The sequence below is a fragment of the Lepisma saccharinum genome, chromosome 26 (assembly GCF_977018435.1).
Source record: "Lepisma saccharinum chromosome 26, izLepSacc3.1, whole genome shotgun sequence".
In the NCBI taxonomy this organism is placed as follows: Eukaryota; Metazoa; Arthropoda; class Insecta; order Zygentoma; family Lepismatidae; genus Lepisma; species Lepisma saccharinum.
The window spans coordinates 59,220,169-59,238,414 of NC_139254.1; the positions used below are offsets into that span (position 1 = coordinate 59,220,169).

Consider the following 18,246-nt stretch of genomic DNA (forward strand, 5'->3'; position numbering starts at 1 on the left):
TCGTTTCATTTCGCGATTCATCCTCATAGCCACAATAAACTTAGGAGGCACAGGCTTGTATACATTCCATCTTTCGTTCGGAGGGACAAGATAAACCGAGCACCTAACCAACCATTCAATGATAATAATATTCATGAATTTTTGTTTGAATTGAGAAAGTAAAAAAATAATCACCTCCTTTAAATATCACATCTACTCTAAAGCATTCATTCGCTGTTCATATTTTCCGTCCTTGAATTCGAATGTGTGTTTTGTCTAACAATTGATTAAATTAAGTACTGAGCATTATTGAAAAGCAATTCTGAAAACATTATACTGAAATATTAACATTATAATAAGTGTCCTTCCATAGCCGTTTCAGTCTTCAAACTGCTTCCAACACTGCTTCTGCATACTTTTCAATAAAATCAATTTACCGTACGCCCTGGCCCTTTGCAGATTAACAAAAAATCGTCTAAAGTTTGAAGTTATGACCCTTTTCTATACCGTTGCAAGCTTTTTTGTGGTTATTCAAAGTACCTCATTTTCGCATATTCAAATATACACCAGTGAAGGGAGTTCATGTCTCATTAGTGATTTTAAATTTGTATTTTTGGGACCATGCACACACTTCCTAACATTGTTGCTTTGTAGTCGATGAGTTGTGCGGGTACAGATGTGAAGTAGTTAATAAGACCCCACACAGACAAGCCCCCACCATTTCTTTCCGACATAGTTGTTGTTTTGTTACTAGAAAATTGTTATGATTACAGTACACCTGTATCAGTATAGAATAACATAGTGCCATTTTCTGTTTCTGTTGCCAGCAAAAGCAAATCTGCAGGTCACAGGTTCGAGAAACAAGACATTTTTTAAAAATTCTCCTGCGCATAATATGGACCACCTATAGCGATGATATAATATAGATAACATAACCCTACAGCTCTACAGCACCATGGCGGGCCTTGGCTTACCTACCGACTGCTGGTCTCCCTCCCACACTGTTCCACCGTCACCTGTTATAACGTGGAGGTCTCAGACCAGTGTTGGGGTGACGAGTGATCAGCCCGACGAACCCCCAGCCGTTATTGTAGGTCTTCTTGACCAGGTTACGCTCACTCACTCGGAGCTTCCCAATTTCCTCACGATGGTGGGTTGCCACCGGCCCTATACGTAGGCCGAATAAATTCCAACCAGAGCCGGATTCGAACCTACGCCGTCCCGCAGCGAACGATCTCAAGACGAGTGAACGCCTTAACCCGCTCAACTACGGAGGAGGACATATAATATAGATCGTATTAACAAATATACTTCAAAGTTATGTAATAAGATTTTGGTTTAGTATTTAATCGCAGCAGCAAAACAAACTCTCCATTCGCTTCACAACAGAAGTTAAGTACATTTTGCATACATGAAGAAGCAGAAATTTACGCCCCGAGGTGTGCTGTTGGAAGACTATACAATAAGACGCGGCACCTCATTCTTTACAATAATAAGTAAGCAGTGGAGTAAAAAATCCTCTGTTTTATTTTGATGTAAAAAAAAGTTTTAGTCCATACATTGATCTGATCCCCCATGTCCAAAATAATAATAATAATAATAATAATAATAATAATAATAATAATAATAATAAGCTCCGGTCTCATCTGGAGATTGCAACACTGATATGTCCGTCTATTCAGAAAAAAAAACAAAAGTTTTAACATCCATGGACAATACCGTACAGCAGCTGTTGAGTCCCCCATATGTAAAGTTTCTTTTTTTTCCTCGTTAGCTGAACGCGAAGATGAGGATTGGAAGATGCTCGAGACTCCCCGTTCATTCGGGTATAACATCTTTCCTTTCTAACACTCCATTTTTTTCTGTAAGAGGGGGCATTTCTTTAGATACCCGGAGCACCTGTCTGATGTGACCGCTCTCTGTTTCCAACTTCGCCACTGGACCGTTAACAAAAACCAATTTCTACGCAATTCATAACCGTTGGTTGATATGTAAATATATTCAGCAATACTGAAAACTCACAGACGTAATGATGATTCAAGCAGATCACGATACAGCCGTATGCATGTAAAACTATTTTCGTCACACACAGGCAAAAAAGTAAAAAGTAACATTTCTCTCCTTCCCTCGCTTTTAGCCATCTTCAAATAAAGTAGCGTCCAGTATCCTTCTAGATAGGAGGTGAAACATGACTAGCGAAAGTAATAAAATCGAAGTGTGAATTATTTTGTTATGATCTCCCTCCCTTCTTCGCATGCATGTTTCATATCACGCTCGCTGACATTGAAATAAGCAAAAACAATTGCAAGACAGCACAGGTTATAACCCATCGTAACTAGGTCTGTTTTTTTTTAAAAAAATAATAATCGTCAGTCCATATGACAATGCTTTTGTGACGTGCACACCCTTTTTTTTGGTTGTTGTCCGTGATGAAATTTTTTATCATTGATAGGCCGGGGACTGAGCTTCTAACTTTCCACATTTACAAACAATATAGTTTACAATAATACCTTCGCTAGAAAGCACAGTACAATAAATATCCTTTTTTATATATAAATATTTTAAGTTATGCAATAACTTTGGACAGCAGCTAATTATCATGGCATTATATTCGCGTCCATGTCTGAAACTAGTCTTTATACACACAGCCAACTCACTCATGCAATATAATATCTGATGTAATATAATACAAACAGCTGTGGAAGGTTGTCGACTCTTCGCGAAACAGGACGTACACGTCAGAGTTGTGCAGAAGACCCCCTTGTCGATTTTGGTGATGTAGAGTACGTGTACGAAATTTGGAGGTCAAGGGTGGGCCAATTGTCAATTTCTTTTCGATAGGATCATCGTAGAGACATGCGCTAGCATTGGCTCCTAACAAAATAAACATAGGTTATCATGGTTGAACCCCCCCCTCTGTCTAAAGCAATAGCATAATATTGACATTTCGTAGATGTAGTATGATTATTCCTTTATATTTCAATTTATTAATAAGATAGATAATTATTTACTTTCCAAGTCCAGCATTAAAAATTGCAAATAACTCGAAAACGGTGAGATATTACACGAAAATAAATCGAAAAATCCCCCCCAAACACCACCCCTTGTCGATTTTGGGGATGTAGCGTATGTATGCCAAAGTTTGGTGGTCCTGAGTTCAAGAGTAAGAGATGTTTGCACACACCCTCCCAAAACTTTTAATCACTCGTAACTTCCGAACATGTAGCCATAGAGAGGTCTGGGGTTTAGTGTGTTGGTCGAGTCTCGGTATCCTCTGTCCTCCCATACCAAAAATTTAGTATAGGTCATCATCATAGAACCAAATTTTCATCAATCGAAAGAATTTTCCAAGTCCTGCACAGCCCGTTTACGTTTGTCGCTACTATCTTGAATTAACTAAGCGAGTCCAGATAGCGTTGGCATTATTCTGCCTTCAGTTTCTTCACAGTAACATCAATTCATATTAACAACTTACGAGAGAACATCATGCATCTCATTTACAACAGAGCAATTTAATATCCTCGTCTAGTACGCTGCACTTCTTTGACATTAGATGCAGTGCAGGTGTATCCCGGTGTCAGGCTGGTGAAAGAAAATAACGTTCAACCAAGTAGACGAATAGCAGTGTTCAAGTTCAGAAGATTCAACAAATACCTGTCTGCTGCTTTAAACGTTCATTTGATTAGTTAACCACTCACCACGTGGTCATACACCACACCACATATTACACCTCTCCAAGACGTGGTGCAGACACCAAATACACTACATGACACCCAAAATCAACGAGGTAGGTTGCACCGTGTAACCAACTAGACGCGTGAGTGCAGTCAAAAAGTGCAGCAAACTAGACGGAGCTATTAAATCAAAATGATCACGTGGCATTCTCTTTGAATCTGACTTCACCCACCCCACCACGCACTCCTGGCAAGGTTATAGAGGCCAGGTATCCTAAAAAACAACAATTATTATTTGTTTGTTTGCATCACAATACAGAAATAATAAGAGGCACGCACGCGTGTGGCACATCATTCCCCCGAGAGAGGTTTACAAAGATCACAATATATAAACATTTGGTCCCCCGGGGACTTGGAAAATTACGATAAGGTGCATTCGCTCACCATTGTTGCCAGCCATAAATCTCTATCTCTCTTCATCTTACAGTAACGTTGGCATCTCTATTTTTTTAGTTGTAGGTGGTTTGCCAACACTCTCTAGTTAATAATGCTACATATTATACACACACACGCACACACATACTGTGTTGCCATCCACCCATCTCTCTCTCTTTTACGGCAGTGCCGGCTCTCCTTGTTTAGTGTGTGTAGGTTGGCAAAAATTGCTTTATGCACTGTAAGGCAAGCCTCAAGCAAGGTTGCCCAGCTCCCTGCTTTAGGTTAGGTTAGACCAAGAAGAAAAAGGCTGTAGGTAGGCCGTCGGTTGTTTAACTCTTCCCTCTCTCTCCTCTCTCTTTTGTAAAAAGCCATGGTAAAAGTACCAGTAGGTTGGCAACCTTGCTTTATGCACTGTAAGGCAAGCCTCAAGCAAAATTGCCAGCTCCTTGCTTTAGGCTAGGTTAGACCAAGAAAAAAACCTTGGTGATTTTTTCGAGTAAAGTGTTGGCAACACTACAAGAAAATGAGGCTCATGCCTTACAAAAACAAACCATTAAGGCAAGCCCCACCAAACCCCACTTTCGGTTTGTGAACTCTCTATTTGGGTCTACTTCAACCTGGGAGAGAAGATAATACCCGAGGGCAAAACCATGCAGACGCTCTACGAGAAAAACAAGATAGACGATCTGTTGCAGTACAACGTCCAGGATTCGATGCTTGTGAGAGACGTGTGTTTCTGAAAAACGGACTCGTGCAAACAATCGTCTCAGCGTGCTGCCAGAGCGTGTTGCGCGCAGACCAGGTTCGAGGGCACAAACTCAACTTGTATTTCCTGTATTACTATTTCAGCAAAGCATTGCAGAACAAGCGATGTTTGTGTTTCCCACCCGGCACGGAAGTTGATGTTTATTGTGGCGTCACGAATTTCACACCGGCTGGACGGAAGTTGATCTTCACGTGTATTTCTCATAGGACATGTTTAATGTCACGTGCATACGTAAAATTATGGCCTTGCATAAAAAAATCAAAAAATTTAAGAACAATAAAACTTTGCCGCCGGGCAAACTGCTCAAAATAGACACCAAACAGAAAACCCCCGAAGAGATTCGCCCCCCACGTCAATCAATTTTACGTTCAAAAACCGTACGGGAAAACCTTTACTTTTTTGGTTGGGCACCACGCACTCCTGGCGAGGTTATAGGGGCCAGGTATCTTAAAAAACAACAATTATTATTTGTTTGTTTGCATCACAATACGGAAATAATAAGAAGCACGCGCGTGCGTGTGTGTGGCACATCGTTCCATACGGAGCATACTGTGTTGCCATACACCCATCTCTCTTTTACGACAGTACATATTTGTTGCCGGCTCTCCTTGCCCAGTGTGTGTAGGTTGGCAAAAATTGCTTTATGCACTGTAAGGCAAGCCTCAAGCAAAGTTGCCAGCTCCTTGCTTTAGGTTAGGTTAGGCCGTGTCCAGATTGGCAAGCACTCCGTCCCGTTCTCTACCGTTGCTCTTGAGTGCCGTAGAAGTCGCGTCCAAGTCGTCCGAATCTACATGTCCCCTTGTAGTACGGTTGTCACTTTTCCTGCCAGGTGTTAGCCCGAACTTCACCAACCGCGCTCTGGGGCGCAGGCGCATCTCACGGAAGCAGAAGGCAGACGCCAAACAAACATGACAATAATTTCCACCTAGTTAAAAATATAACACGCTATTTCATCATTTACAATTTTTCTACATTCAGTTTTATTGATAAAATATTAAAATATAACTGAGTTTTACATCGTCTAATCAGTAAATGTTGTCTGGACAAAATAAAAGTTAGAATATGGCTGCCAAGCGCAGCGTCACAGCGAGTTCAAGCGTGCATCTGTCGCGCCTCTCTGCTCTTCCCTCAGACTCCACGTCTGCCACGAATTCGGACAACAGAGGTTGGTTGGATCCCCCGATGGAACAGTGCTCTAGGTGACATCTGCTGCCGATTCGGACGCGGCCTTAGACCAAAAAAAAGCTGTAGGTAGGCTGTCGGTTGTTTAACTCTTCCCCCTCTCTCTCTCCTCTCTCTTTTGTAAAAGGCCATGGCAAAAGTACCAGTAGGTTGGCAACCTTGCTTTATGCACTGTAAGGCAAGCCTCAAGTAAGGTTGCCAGCTCCTTGCTTTAGGCTAGGTTAGACCAAGAAAAAAAACCTTAATAATTGTAAACTCGAAGCCTGCTATACTAACACTCCTTCTGTGTTTCATTATACTATTGAAAGCGAATGTTGCGTGCATACGGAAATAACACAGAAAAAAAAAGCGGATGGAAGCAATTTAAAATCAGTGGAGCAAGGTGTATTACGAGAGCGTAAAAACACGTGCTTTTATTCAACTTCGAAAAATAAGAATAAATGTGTGCATACAGAACACATATGCTTTCTTTTCACAGTTGTAAAATCATATAAATTGTACATGAAGTAAGTTACGGGAAGGCTTTTTCTTTTATGTCTGTGTATATGTTGTACAATTAGGTACAAGTATTGTACAATTAGGTACAAATTGTTGTACAATTATTTTCCCCAGTTGTCCAGTTGGAGTTGGGGGGGCATAATACTGGTACTATTTGTAATCACAGTGCTTACTCATGTATTTTGTTTAATATTTTATTTCAAATTCACTGTCAGAAACTAGTGTTGCCAGTTCCTGGATGTAGGTTTACCTACTCTGTTGGTTGTCACTGTCAAGCTTCCAGTATTCGTACAGCATAAAAAGCTATAACCCCCCTCTCAAAATATATACATTGTATACGCCAAGATGCTCAATAGCCTAGCAACACATCATGAAAAAACATGTCAAGAGAACCCAATGGGTTTATAAGTCAGTGCTGCCAACTCCTATTTGTAGGGTTAGCTTAGCTAGTGAAAAATCATATAGTAGAATTTTTGTAGAGTGGGTAGGCAACACCGACGAGCATCAAATGATGATTTCAAGCCTCAAATAATAATTTCGAGACTCAAAAAAGGAACATCCAATAAAATTGCCAAATATAAAAAGAGGACAATAGACCCCCCTCATAAAAGGCTACAGTAAAAATTCACAGTGTCGCCATTACTAGGCCCCCAACAGTATTGCCAGACATAAAAAATACATGGACCCCTCAGGTCCTTTGATGAAAATTTACAGTGAAAAAAACCCAGTAGGTTAACAACGCTGTCAAAAAAATCTACGGTAGTGTTGCCAGATGTAAACAGGGGGCAATAGGCCCCCCTCATAAAAGGCTACAGTAAAAACCCACAGTGTTGCCAACACTAGGCCCTCAAAATATACATCATAAAAGGCTACGACGAGCCTCAAATGATGATTCGAGCCTCAGTGAAAAAAAACCCAGTAGGTTAACAACACTGTCAAATTACGGTAGTGTTGCCAGATGTAAACAAAAAACAATAGACCCCCCTCATAAAAGGCTACAGTGAGCCCAGAGTGTTGCCAACTCTACCCCTCAAAATATACATCAAGTGGAGATCATGCCTTACGAGAGAAATCCATTAAGGCTACGACGAGCGCCAAATGATGATTCGAGCCTCAAAAAAAAATTCAGAACTCTCATGTACGCTGAGGCTAGTGGGGTTAACATACACCGTAAAAAGCTACGCCTCGCCCGAACACATGTACACTCACACAAAAAGCTAAAAAATTATACACCGTGAAAAGCTACGCCGAGTTGGAAACACTGCTGGTGAGGTTAACATACACCGTGAAAGGCTTCAAAATATCATATAGTGGAATTTTCGTGGGGTGAGTTGGCAACACTGAGCGCCAAATGATGATTCGAGCGCCAAATGATGACTCAGTACCCGGCCACTAGGACTACTATCATACCTATTAAGGTTAAATATACAGGGCGTTTCACTCGCTCTCACCCCTGATTCTCACTTATAAAAATCAAACAAAATGTAATGAAATTTGCTATTGACAAACCTTGGCGTATAAGAAGAATGGTGACGTCACAGCGACTGTTGGAAGTGGTGGCCATTAGTACGACACGATCTACAAAGAAGGACACAATATTTTGCATGCTGGCGTTGGAAGTGTAACAAGTAGCCCCATCCTGCTGAAAATAGCTATTACGGAGTTCCTCGTCATCCAACTGATCTACATACTCGTAGAAGATTCGCACGTAGACTTCTGTATCCACTGTTGTGTCGAAAAAGACGATACCAATAATGCGGCGCCTTGATACAGCGCACCACACTCCTTTTTTTCATCATGATGAGGTGTTTTGTGCACAGTGTACGGATTCTCAGTATCCCAAACCCGGGTGAGTAGTTAAGGGGTAGCCATAGCACGATAACCAATCAGTATCGATTACCTTAATCGATTTCCAATAATCGATAAGTGATCAATACATTTTTTTTGGGTGAAATCGATTTTTTTAAAATTAGGTGTGGGTGGGGGGTGTTTCCAAATAAGGAGTTGTATGTAAGGGTATGTGGGTGTTGTTAACCTAAGATAGTGATTGATTGATTGACAGGTGTCATATTTATTTATAGTTTTTCCAAATAAGGAGGGGTTGTATGTTAGGGTATGTGGGTGTCCTAATAATATAGTGATTGATGTGGGTGGGGTAAATGATATGTTTGTAGATTGTTGTATTGTTAAACCTTATTATAGTTGTTAATATTATTGATAATAATATAGATTGATTGATCGATTGTTTCTATAGGTGATTGGTGACGTCATCATCGATTGTACTGGGTGATGTCTCTGGTTGTGTTGTCGTTGCTGATCTGTGCTTGGTGTGTGCGTGTTTGTGGTTTATATAGTAGCGGTGTGTTTGTGGTGGGGGATGAATGCGTGCGCATGCTCTGTCGGGGAGTGCAGGTGGTGTCGGCATCTGTGTGGATAGAATATTTTTAGGCTCTGCGTGGGAGCGTCGACATCTGTGAGTATTGAATTTTTTGCTCTGCGTGATATGTGGATCTGATGAAATTGATCTCTCTGTGGGGGTTCGTTGACATCTGGCGGATGCTCGGTTCGAATGCGTGCGCATGCTCTGTGGGGAGTGCAGGTGCTGTCGGCATCTGTGTGGATAGAATATTTTTAGGTTCTGCGTGGGAGCGTCGACATGTGTGAGTATTGAATTTTTTGGTCTGCCTGACATGTGGACGTGATGAAAGATAATACTCTGTGGGGATTCGTTGACATCTGGCGGATGTTCGTTTCGAATGTCTCTCTCTGTGGGGGGTAGTTTTGGCGGTATATGTCCAGTTCAAATATACATCTCTCTCTGTGGCGAGCGTTGGCATCTGACCAGATCGAATTTTTTGCTCTGTGGGGGATCGCAGGTGTGTGGATCAAATATATATCTCTGTGGGGGAGTGCGGTGTTTGTGTGGGGAGGAGTCTCCCACGGTTTGTTGGTATAAATATGTTTGACATCGACGAGTTCGATGTGTCTGTCTCTGAGAGTGGAGAAGTTTTTTTCTGCTGCTGCTGCTGCTGCTGAGTCTGAGGTGTGTATACTGTCTGTCTTACGCATTACCGAAAGAGATTTGTGGGTTGTGATGTCGTTGTATCTGGGGACTGTAAAAAGTAGTCGTTCAATTCACTGTCCATACTGTAAAGACGTTCAAGTGTTTGATTTCCCAGATTACGGGTATTCTCGTTACTACTGTGTGAATGTGAACTGTAGCGAGTATAGAATGTATGTGCTCCGTCGCGAAGGCAAGTTTTTGTTTATGCCTGGTGGGTTGCGTACGAGGTTGTCAGATGATTTTTTCTGTGTTTATTGCGGGGATTTTAGTTATAAAAGTACTCGTGATTGTACAGATTGTTTTGCCTTTGACGACGGACGTGAATGTAGATTCAAGAAGGAAGTTGTGTAACGCAGAGTATTTCTGTTTTCGTTGTAGGTTGTTGCGGCTTCATCGTTGTTGTCTAAGAGAGATGAATTGTGCGCGTCCATGGATACGTTTCTGTGTAGATGTGGAGTCCGCTAGTATTGATGGGGAGTTATTAACGAGTGTAGAATGTAGGGAAGGGGATGTGGATATGATGTATGTCCCTCGTAGGACCACCCCAACAGTTCGTTGCAAGGTAGCTGTGAGTACTTCGTCAAAGAAAGGTGGCGACGGCGGTGGGTATGAAATGTGTGAATCGTTTGTGTTACACAAATATCACCCGTCATATTTTCACTTTAGTTTTCAGACTAGGGATATGTCTGTGATCAGAGATTTGCAGACAAAGGGGGAGGAGTGTGGTCCTTTGTATATCTACGAAGCGAGCGCGATAGGTGATAAGGGAAAATGTCTTTGTGAGGAGAGAGTAAATGTAAAGTTTGGTCGCCAGCTTTGGTGTATGGATGAATGTAATGTCCAGTATATTGTGGAGAAAGAGGTGCCAACGATGGGGGAAAGAGATGGTGTTGCAGTTCCGTTCGGAAATCGCGTTTCCACTCTGGAAATGTTTCTTCAGGGTAAAATGGAGGGACACGGTGTTGCTAGATATGGTTCATTTCAAAATATGTACATAGTAAACACGGCAAGGATGGATTTGCTGACCGCTGCTGCGGAAACAGCAAATCTGGAAGCATCCTATGTTATGTCAAAAATGTTGGGATTTGCTAGTCTGTTCCACGGGCGCCTCACCGAGCAGCACACATTAGGGGATTTCCTATTGAATACCACACATCCGAACCGTAATCTGGTGAAGCCGATAGCAATGAATCCGGGGGAGGGTTTACCGCTGGACGAATTAATGTACAGTCTCTGGAGGGTGCGAAGACAGATACGTGCCGGAGAGAGACCGCAAAGAAAGAAAGTGCAACTAAGTGAAACATTGTCTAACTGGCTACAGGATCGTGACGAGGTCGACAGAGACAGCGACACAGCCGAGAACGAGTGCAGCGACGCCGGCGAGAGCTACAGTAGACGAAGAAGAAGACGAAGGAAGGAGGAGTTGAAAGTGATAGCGGAAGTAGAAGGAGAGTCCGTCCCACTGCTAGCATCAGAATTGTTCAACGAGTAATACAAGATGGTGAGTACAAATAAATAATAACACTTATATGTCGTTAGTAAAAAATAAAATAAATAAAAAAAGTACTTACGGGGAGGTTCTGTTTGAAGAAGTAAGCGTGTAGATGAAAAGAAGGGGAAATGAAGGATAGAGGGAGAAGAAGGGTAGAGGTTACTACTGTTGGGGGTAGTAAGGTAGTAGGTCATCAAAAGCAGGGACTAGGAGGCCGTCAACGGGTTGAAATACGGCCTCCTCTTCCTCCGCCAAGCTGTCCGGGGGTGAGGGGTTGTTTCTAGGAGGTGGAGGGGAGTAGTTGTAGGACGGGTTGGGGGAAGGGGGTGTCGGTGCATGCGGGTGAGGTGTGGGTGGTCTATGCTGCCGTTGTTGGGGTTCTTGGGGTTCTAAACGGCAGCCCATGAATAGGTTGACGTCACCCTGAACCAAAGGGTGATCGGGTGGGACGTAATACACGTTCCCCTCCCTTTCTACAACGCATCTGGTCCTCTGTACGACCCGCCCTCCTACTTCAACCGTTTCTACTTCTATAATTTCCCGGGTGACAACCTGTAAAAAATATAGGTAAATGTAGTAAAAAAGAAGTAGGAAATATGTTTTGTATTTACAAGTGTGTATTGTTTTCTTTGCAGACATCGCCACCAGTTTTGTTTCCCGGGGACTACTGTCTACCATGCAAAAGAATCCACGTGATGGGAGAAAGTTGTGGTGAGAACGAGATTGACGAGTCTGCGTACTATTTGGAAGCTCTGACAAGGAAAGAAGGAGGGATCGAGAACCTGATCCTAGCATTGGAGACAAAAGCCCAATCAATCGAGAAGGATATTCAAGGACTTGTGGCCCTGTACCAGACTATGCAGTTACTACAGAAGTCGTGCCCCAAAATAGAAATGTTTTTTGCAAGAGTTGTGAACGAGGAACCTATAAGGTCCTACTATACAATGCGAAGTGCGTATGATTTGTATAAACTATTCAAGAAGCAGAACTTCGCGGGAGCAGATAAGTCTCTCACCGCTAAATACAGAATGTAGTTATTCTCTAAGGATATTCAGAACTGGTGGCCCTGCCCCCCAAAATAGAAGTGTTTTTTTTTTTTTTTTTTGTTTTTGTTTGCTGAACCCATAAGGTCCTACTACACTATTACAGAATGTAGCAAATCGAGAGGGGATATATTCAGGACTATAAAGTCGTGCCCCCAAATAGAAGTGTTTTATTTCTTTTCATTTTCTTGCAAGTGTGTGTGTGTGTGTGTGGAGAACCCATAAGGTTCTACTACACTAAGCGAAGTGCGTGTGATATGTATAAGTACCGTAGAATGTAGAACGTGTGTGCAAAACTAAATAAAGAAAAGATTTTTCCCTGAACGCTGTGCGTGTTTGTTTGTTTACCTCAAACTAGAGTTTGAATAGCTGTGTATATGTACACTGTTTTGTTTGGTGAGAAAACTCGCACTGAGTCTATCCATGCTGATTCGAATCTATGTCGTTCCCCCCGGCTGGCGTGTGCTAACCACTTCGCCACAAGGGTCGGCAAAACTAACTTATGCGTGTGTAAAGAGAAGATTCGTAATGAGTGTATCCTTACTGAGATTCGAATCCAGGTCGTTTTCCCCCTCTGGCGTATGCTAACCACTTCGCCACAGGGGTCGGTAAAACTAACTTATGCTTGTGTAAGCAGAAGAAGATTCGAATCCAGGTCGTTCCTCCCGGCTGGCGTGTGCTAACCACTCCGCCACAAGGGTCGGCAAAAACTAACGTATTTGTGTGTGACACCTACTGAGGCGTCCGACTCTAACCACTTCGCCACAAGGTTCGGCGCTAACACAAGTGTATATATGCTACGAGTGTCGAACCAAGGATGAGAGAGAGATAGAGAGAAAACGAGAGAGAGAGAGGAATGGTACTTACGAGGGAAACCACATCGGGCGAATGTTGATGTTGCATGTTGCTAATACTCAAACTTTTCACGCGCACGTTTTAAAAGTACAAATGAGGGAAAGAATAGCGTATTCCGTCCTTTTATGCATTTAAAGATCTCTGCAAGAGGTTCATTTATCGTGGAGGGCATCTCCCCCAGATCGGCAACCGGCAGCAGGAACGTGTGGGGTGAGCAAAAACAATTCGCACGTGTGGCGAAAACCCGACAGTGTTGCAGCCCCAGGGTAAAGAATACCAGATGTAGTTTTTCCCTCCGCGCGGGAGAAATGACTTCCAGCGGCGGCGGTGTCGATGACTAGGCCAGCTGTCGCTCGGGAGGAGGGGGAGCGACAGCGCTGCTGTCCCGCCAGATGTCGTGTTTTTCCTCTTCTTCGAGCCATTTCGCTCTTTCGCAAAGCAAGCAGGTCGGTCGACCACCTCGTGGATGTGTAGTGGTTAGCGCAGAGAGTCCGACCTGGTAGGAAAGAGAGAGAGAGAGAGAGAGAGAGAGAGAGAGAGAGAGAGGCGTCTGAGCCATATCTCTCGCTCTTTCTTCTCTCCAGTCGACCTAGTCTACTATGCTACGGCTAGGAGAGAGAGAGAGAGAGAGAGAGAGAGAGAGAGAATCACGCAAAGTGGTGTCCAATGGCGCCTTTGGCGCCATTGGACGGCCTTTGGCCGCCGCGCGCGCAGGGGGTTCCCTCGCTCTCGCTCTCGCTCTCTCTCTCTCCGCTCTTCTGGAAGGGATGCGTTGAAATGAAACACAACGGATATATGTGAACATATCATTTTAATTGCTCAAAACACACAAAAGCATACAAAATAAGAAATCATCATTAGCAGCAGCAGTATTCGTAGTAGTAGTAGTAGTTCAGGGTGCCACACAGGTAGTAGTAGTCTTAATAGGCACGTTCTGCATCACCATCGCCATAAGTAGTTAAGGGGTGCCACAAGTAGTAGTAGTGGTAGAAGGCTTGTTCTGCATCACCATCGACATAAGTAGTTAAGGGGTGTCCATGTCGTCAGTAGTAGTAGGTGTTGGTAGGTTCTGTCACTGCGCATGCCAACGTCGGAAGTAAGCCTTCATGATGGGATGATACAGCTCCAGAAATTCTTCCCATTGTGCGGCACTCATCACAACGCTTCCGTGCTCGTCCTGGAGGATCACCACAAAGTCACTCATGCAGTCTTTGACGATCACTCGGAACGTGGAGGTGATGACGAACTTGACGCTTCTGCGACGAGAACAATCCAGATGACGTTCGTGGAAAAGATGCAATATCGGTGACAGAGTCTTCACGAGCTCGATGTACTTGTCCGTGTCGAGGATCACCGTGGACTCATCCTTGCGGAAGACGACCGAAGTGGCATCCTGTTTGTCCACCACGGACACTTCCAGGCTCTCGTCAACGGCGAAAACGACCTTCTCCATGCTGCTGCAGTCACACACTGGGCGACGAACTTCTAGATTTCACTATATTTATGGTTTCTGCAGCTGCGCACGCACGATGCGCAGAAGGTCGTTGTGGAAACGTTGAAGTATGGAGCGACGTGGAGGGGGAGGGGGAAGTACCCTGGTTAGCTTGTCGTCCTCGGCGTGCCGTTGCACGCAAGCTGAGACATGTTCGTGGAGATGCTCGTAGAAGGTCATGTATGCCGACAGAAGTCGTCTGATGCTCAGATAACGGTAGAATTCAGCTTCGTTCCAGTGGATCTTCCTATCGCCCACGATCAGCATGAGATGGTGTTTGGAGAACAACGTCATGGTACCGATAGCCATACACTTCTCCTGCTGATCTGCAACCTCGCCTTCTTCTTCTTCTTCACCGGCGGCGATGTCCGGTTTCAGGTCGAAGCTGTACCTCTCGCCCGTCTTGAAGTATCGCGCCATAGGGGCGGGATCGAGCGCTAGGAATTTTCGGAACACATTCCACTCGACGGCGATGTCCAGATGGTGAGATCGAAGGAACACGCAAGGAACACATCCTGCTTCCCTGCCGCCGCCGAAAACACGTCGATAACCGATCAGGATGCATTTGGTGTGCGACGGAGTGAGATACTCGATGCTGGGTAGGAGGAACAGACCGTCTCCACCGTCGGAACGTACTCTGCTGCTCTTTTTGGTCCCTTGGATGTAGGCGAAATCGTTGTCTTCTTCTTCTTCTTCTGGTGCTCTCCCCCGGCTGTCGCCGCTCTCCGCTGTCAGCATCGCTGAACCTCTTCTTCGCACTTCCGTCTTCGACATCCTCCCTCTCCGCTCGACTCTCTGCCACATCCACGTCTCGCTCTCTGTACTTATGTGACTGCCGCTCCCGCTGCCAGCGCCGCCGCCGTCGCCGCCACGTCATCGATGGGGTTGCGTCACCAGACTCACTGCTCGACGACGACGACATCTGCAGCTGCTGCTACTGAAACAACAAGGAGGAGGAGGAGGGTGAGACAGATCTGTTTTTGTTACCACTTGTACTCATTGAACCGTTTGTAGTTGTAGTTAAGGATGACACATTTGCCCACCAATGCGTCGCGGAGCAGGTACTCGATTCTAGGAGGGTGGGAACGTGATGTGCTTTGGAAATCGTTGTCTTTTTCTTCTGGTGCTTTTCCCGCGCTCTCTACCACAACCACCTTCTGCTCCATCACAGCTGAACCTCTTCCTCTTCTTCGCAATTCCGTCTCCGACATCCTCCGCTCGACTCTCTGCCACATCCACGTCTCGCTCTCTGTACTTATGGAACTCGCTGTTCGACGTCATTTCTTGCTGCTGCAACAACAAGGAGGAGGAGGAGGGGTGCGTTTGTGGTTGTTGTACCGTGGGCGGCAGATCTGGTTGCAACGTGTCTGCAGTGGCGACGCTCTGCAGGGTGATCGGAAATAGTGGTTAAACAGGCGCACTACTTCCCGATCATTTTGCGTGAAACAATCGGTGAAATGCGAGTAAAACGGATATTCCGACGTTGACAGACATGCATGATGCAGGTACACGCAACAGTATTGTCCGCACACTGTGCTGAGGAAGCCCTGCAGTTGTCGAGAGTTGCTCCCCCACCGGATGCAATTGCGGTCCAAAAAGCGACGAAATGAGGGTCGAATAGGTTCGATCCCGTAGGAATCAAAGTACCGTCCGTAACCCTGGACGTCCACGTGTATGGCGACCCAATGTTGACCCTCTTTGCCGTATGGGTCGGTGTTGGCCACGAACACTGCAGGTTTCTTCACGACGACGACGTCGGCCAACATGTCGCTCGGGTACACCCCTTGGAATGCGGCCCGGGTTACGTGGTTTCCAGCGAGGGCATCATGGATCTGGGTCGTGTTCATCGTCCAAATAGTTCACATGTGGGCATTGAACACTGTTTTATAATTCTTCTTCTTCTTCTTCTTCTTCTTAGCGATCTTTGTGGACTACCCGTCGTGGTTAAAGATGACACGTCTGTCTTTTGTAATTTCCACCGATGCGTCGTAGAGCAGGTAGATCAGACACGTCATCGCCCTGCTGAGAGGGTTCTTGAATCGTGCCTCGATGCGGAGTTCACCCTTTTCCGGAAGACTTCTACAGCTGTTGTCGTCAGCGAGATCCGGTGTCAGTAGGTAACACAGCATGAAGTAACCGTTTGCAAACATCTCCCTGGTGATCATATGACCTTTGTCAGAGTGATGGATGTTCGTCCCAGTGAAGAGTGTCTCGTAGCCTCGGGTGATCGCTCCACGCTCGAAATCCATTTCCAACGGTGCAGTCTGAACGAGTTGTTCTCTGACGTAGAGTGCAAAGTAGTTGAGGGACTCCGGCGTCAGGTGGAACGGGTTCGTGTTGGGAGTCCCCACGAACGCGTTGTTGGGCACCATTGTGAAGAGCAGGAAGGTCGGTATCGTGCCGTTGGTGATGTTGTTCAATGTCAGCGACTTTCCGCCCGAAGGTACAGTGAAGGTTTTCAGCTCCGAACGCTTGAAGAAGTATTTTGCGTTGCTCTTCTGTAACGCCATGCTGTGCGCCACCAGGAACGATGGGCTGATCGTGAAGTGGTTCACGTAGAGAGCTGCTTTCAGGATCTGGATTGTCACCGGCGAGGTTGCACCTTCTCCCCAAATGTAGAATTCATTCTTCGCCTTGGTCAGCACCACCTTCATGTCCACGTCATTCAGAAGGTACCGCTCCTGATTGAAAAAGTCCACGTTGAGTCTCGAAATCAGTTCCACCTCATTCTGGATTTCGCTCGTGTCGGCATCGTTGGCGCTCCCACCTTGGAACAATTCCCAACGCTTCTTGAATCCTTCGTTGGTGGTCGTGTTGGGTTCGTTATTTGTGTCCAGGTAGAAACCACTCGATGTAAGGTGAGTGTGCAAAGCGTCCTTTCCAAAGTTGACCACGTTGGTGAGATACGACTTATAGGGGTAATTGGTGCTAGAACCTGTCACCAACGTGTTGTTCAGGTAGACGCTAATTTGACTGAAGAGCGAGTGCTCCACATTGTTCACCACACCCCACTTCTTTGTTTCGGCTGCGTTGTATGTCAACAACGTTCCATCCGGTTTAGTCATCCGACACGTAACACCAAGACGTGTTGTTGGCAACCATCTGTAGGAATTGCTTGGTCCCTTGCTGAGAAACTGATAAACGGTCGCATTGTCCATCGACGAGATGGGGTGACATATTTCCTGGAAGTTCCCAGTAATCGCCGTCTGGAGACATGGTTCCTCGAATATATCCATTTCCGGTAACATTCCCTCCATGGTCATTGCGCTCGCTCGCTCGCGAGATCCACGTCGGGTAGCACAAACACTTCGACTGGAATCTTCGTCTTGGTTTCAGTGCCTTTATAACGTTCTAGTCTCTCTCTATACTAGGGCGCGGAGAATAGGTCCGTGAAGTTTCTTCGGTTGTGGCCGCGACGACGACGATGGTGCACTACGTTGGCTGTCCTTCGCCTCGTCGTCGTTGACGTCTTCCTTTTTGTGTTGCGTGCTGTTCTTCTTCTTCTTCGTCCGACCAGCCTCGTCGTCTTTCGTGCTCGTTTGCGTGGTCTGTTCAACCGCCTTCGTTTGATGCCCGAACCTGTCATCTGCTTCACTTTCGCCTCAGCCTTGTTCTGTAGATTTGTCCTGGACTCGTGCAGACGCTTCCGTACAATGTCGCGGACTGGTCCTTGCGACGTGGCGACATCTCCTAATATATTTGCTCCGGTCCGCAACGCTTCCTTACCCAACGCTTTAGCACCAGACACCACCAGCGGTTTCAC

At 45.1% G+C, this 18,246-nt stretch overlaps 1 protein-coding gene across 1 annotated transcript; it reads right to left on the bottom strand.

Moving 5' to 3' along the window:
• Positions 1–16,414: 16,414 nt before the first annotated feature.
• Positions 16,415–17,746, bottom strand: LOC145979682 (uncharacterized protein F54H12.2-like). The gene has a single exon (XM_083112646.1). It carries the CDS (start codon positions 17,744–17,746, stop codon positions 16,415–16,417), a length of 1,332 nt encoding a protein of 443 aa, XP_082968772.1.
• Positions 17,747–18,246: the final 500 nt, after the last annotated feature.

Excerpts from the sequence above, each read along its gene's own strand:
- LOC145979682 (XM_083112646.1), bottom strand. The coding sequence starts at position 17,746 with ATGACCATGGAGGGAATGTTACCGGAAATGGATATATTCGAGGAACCA.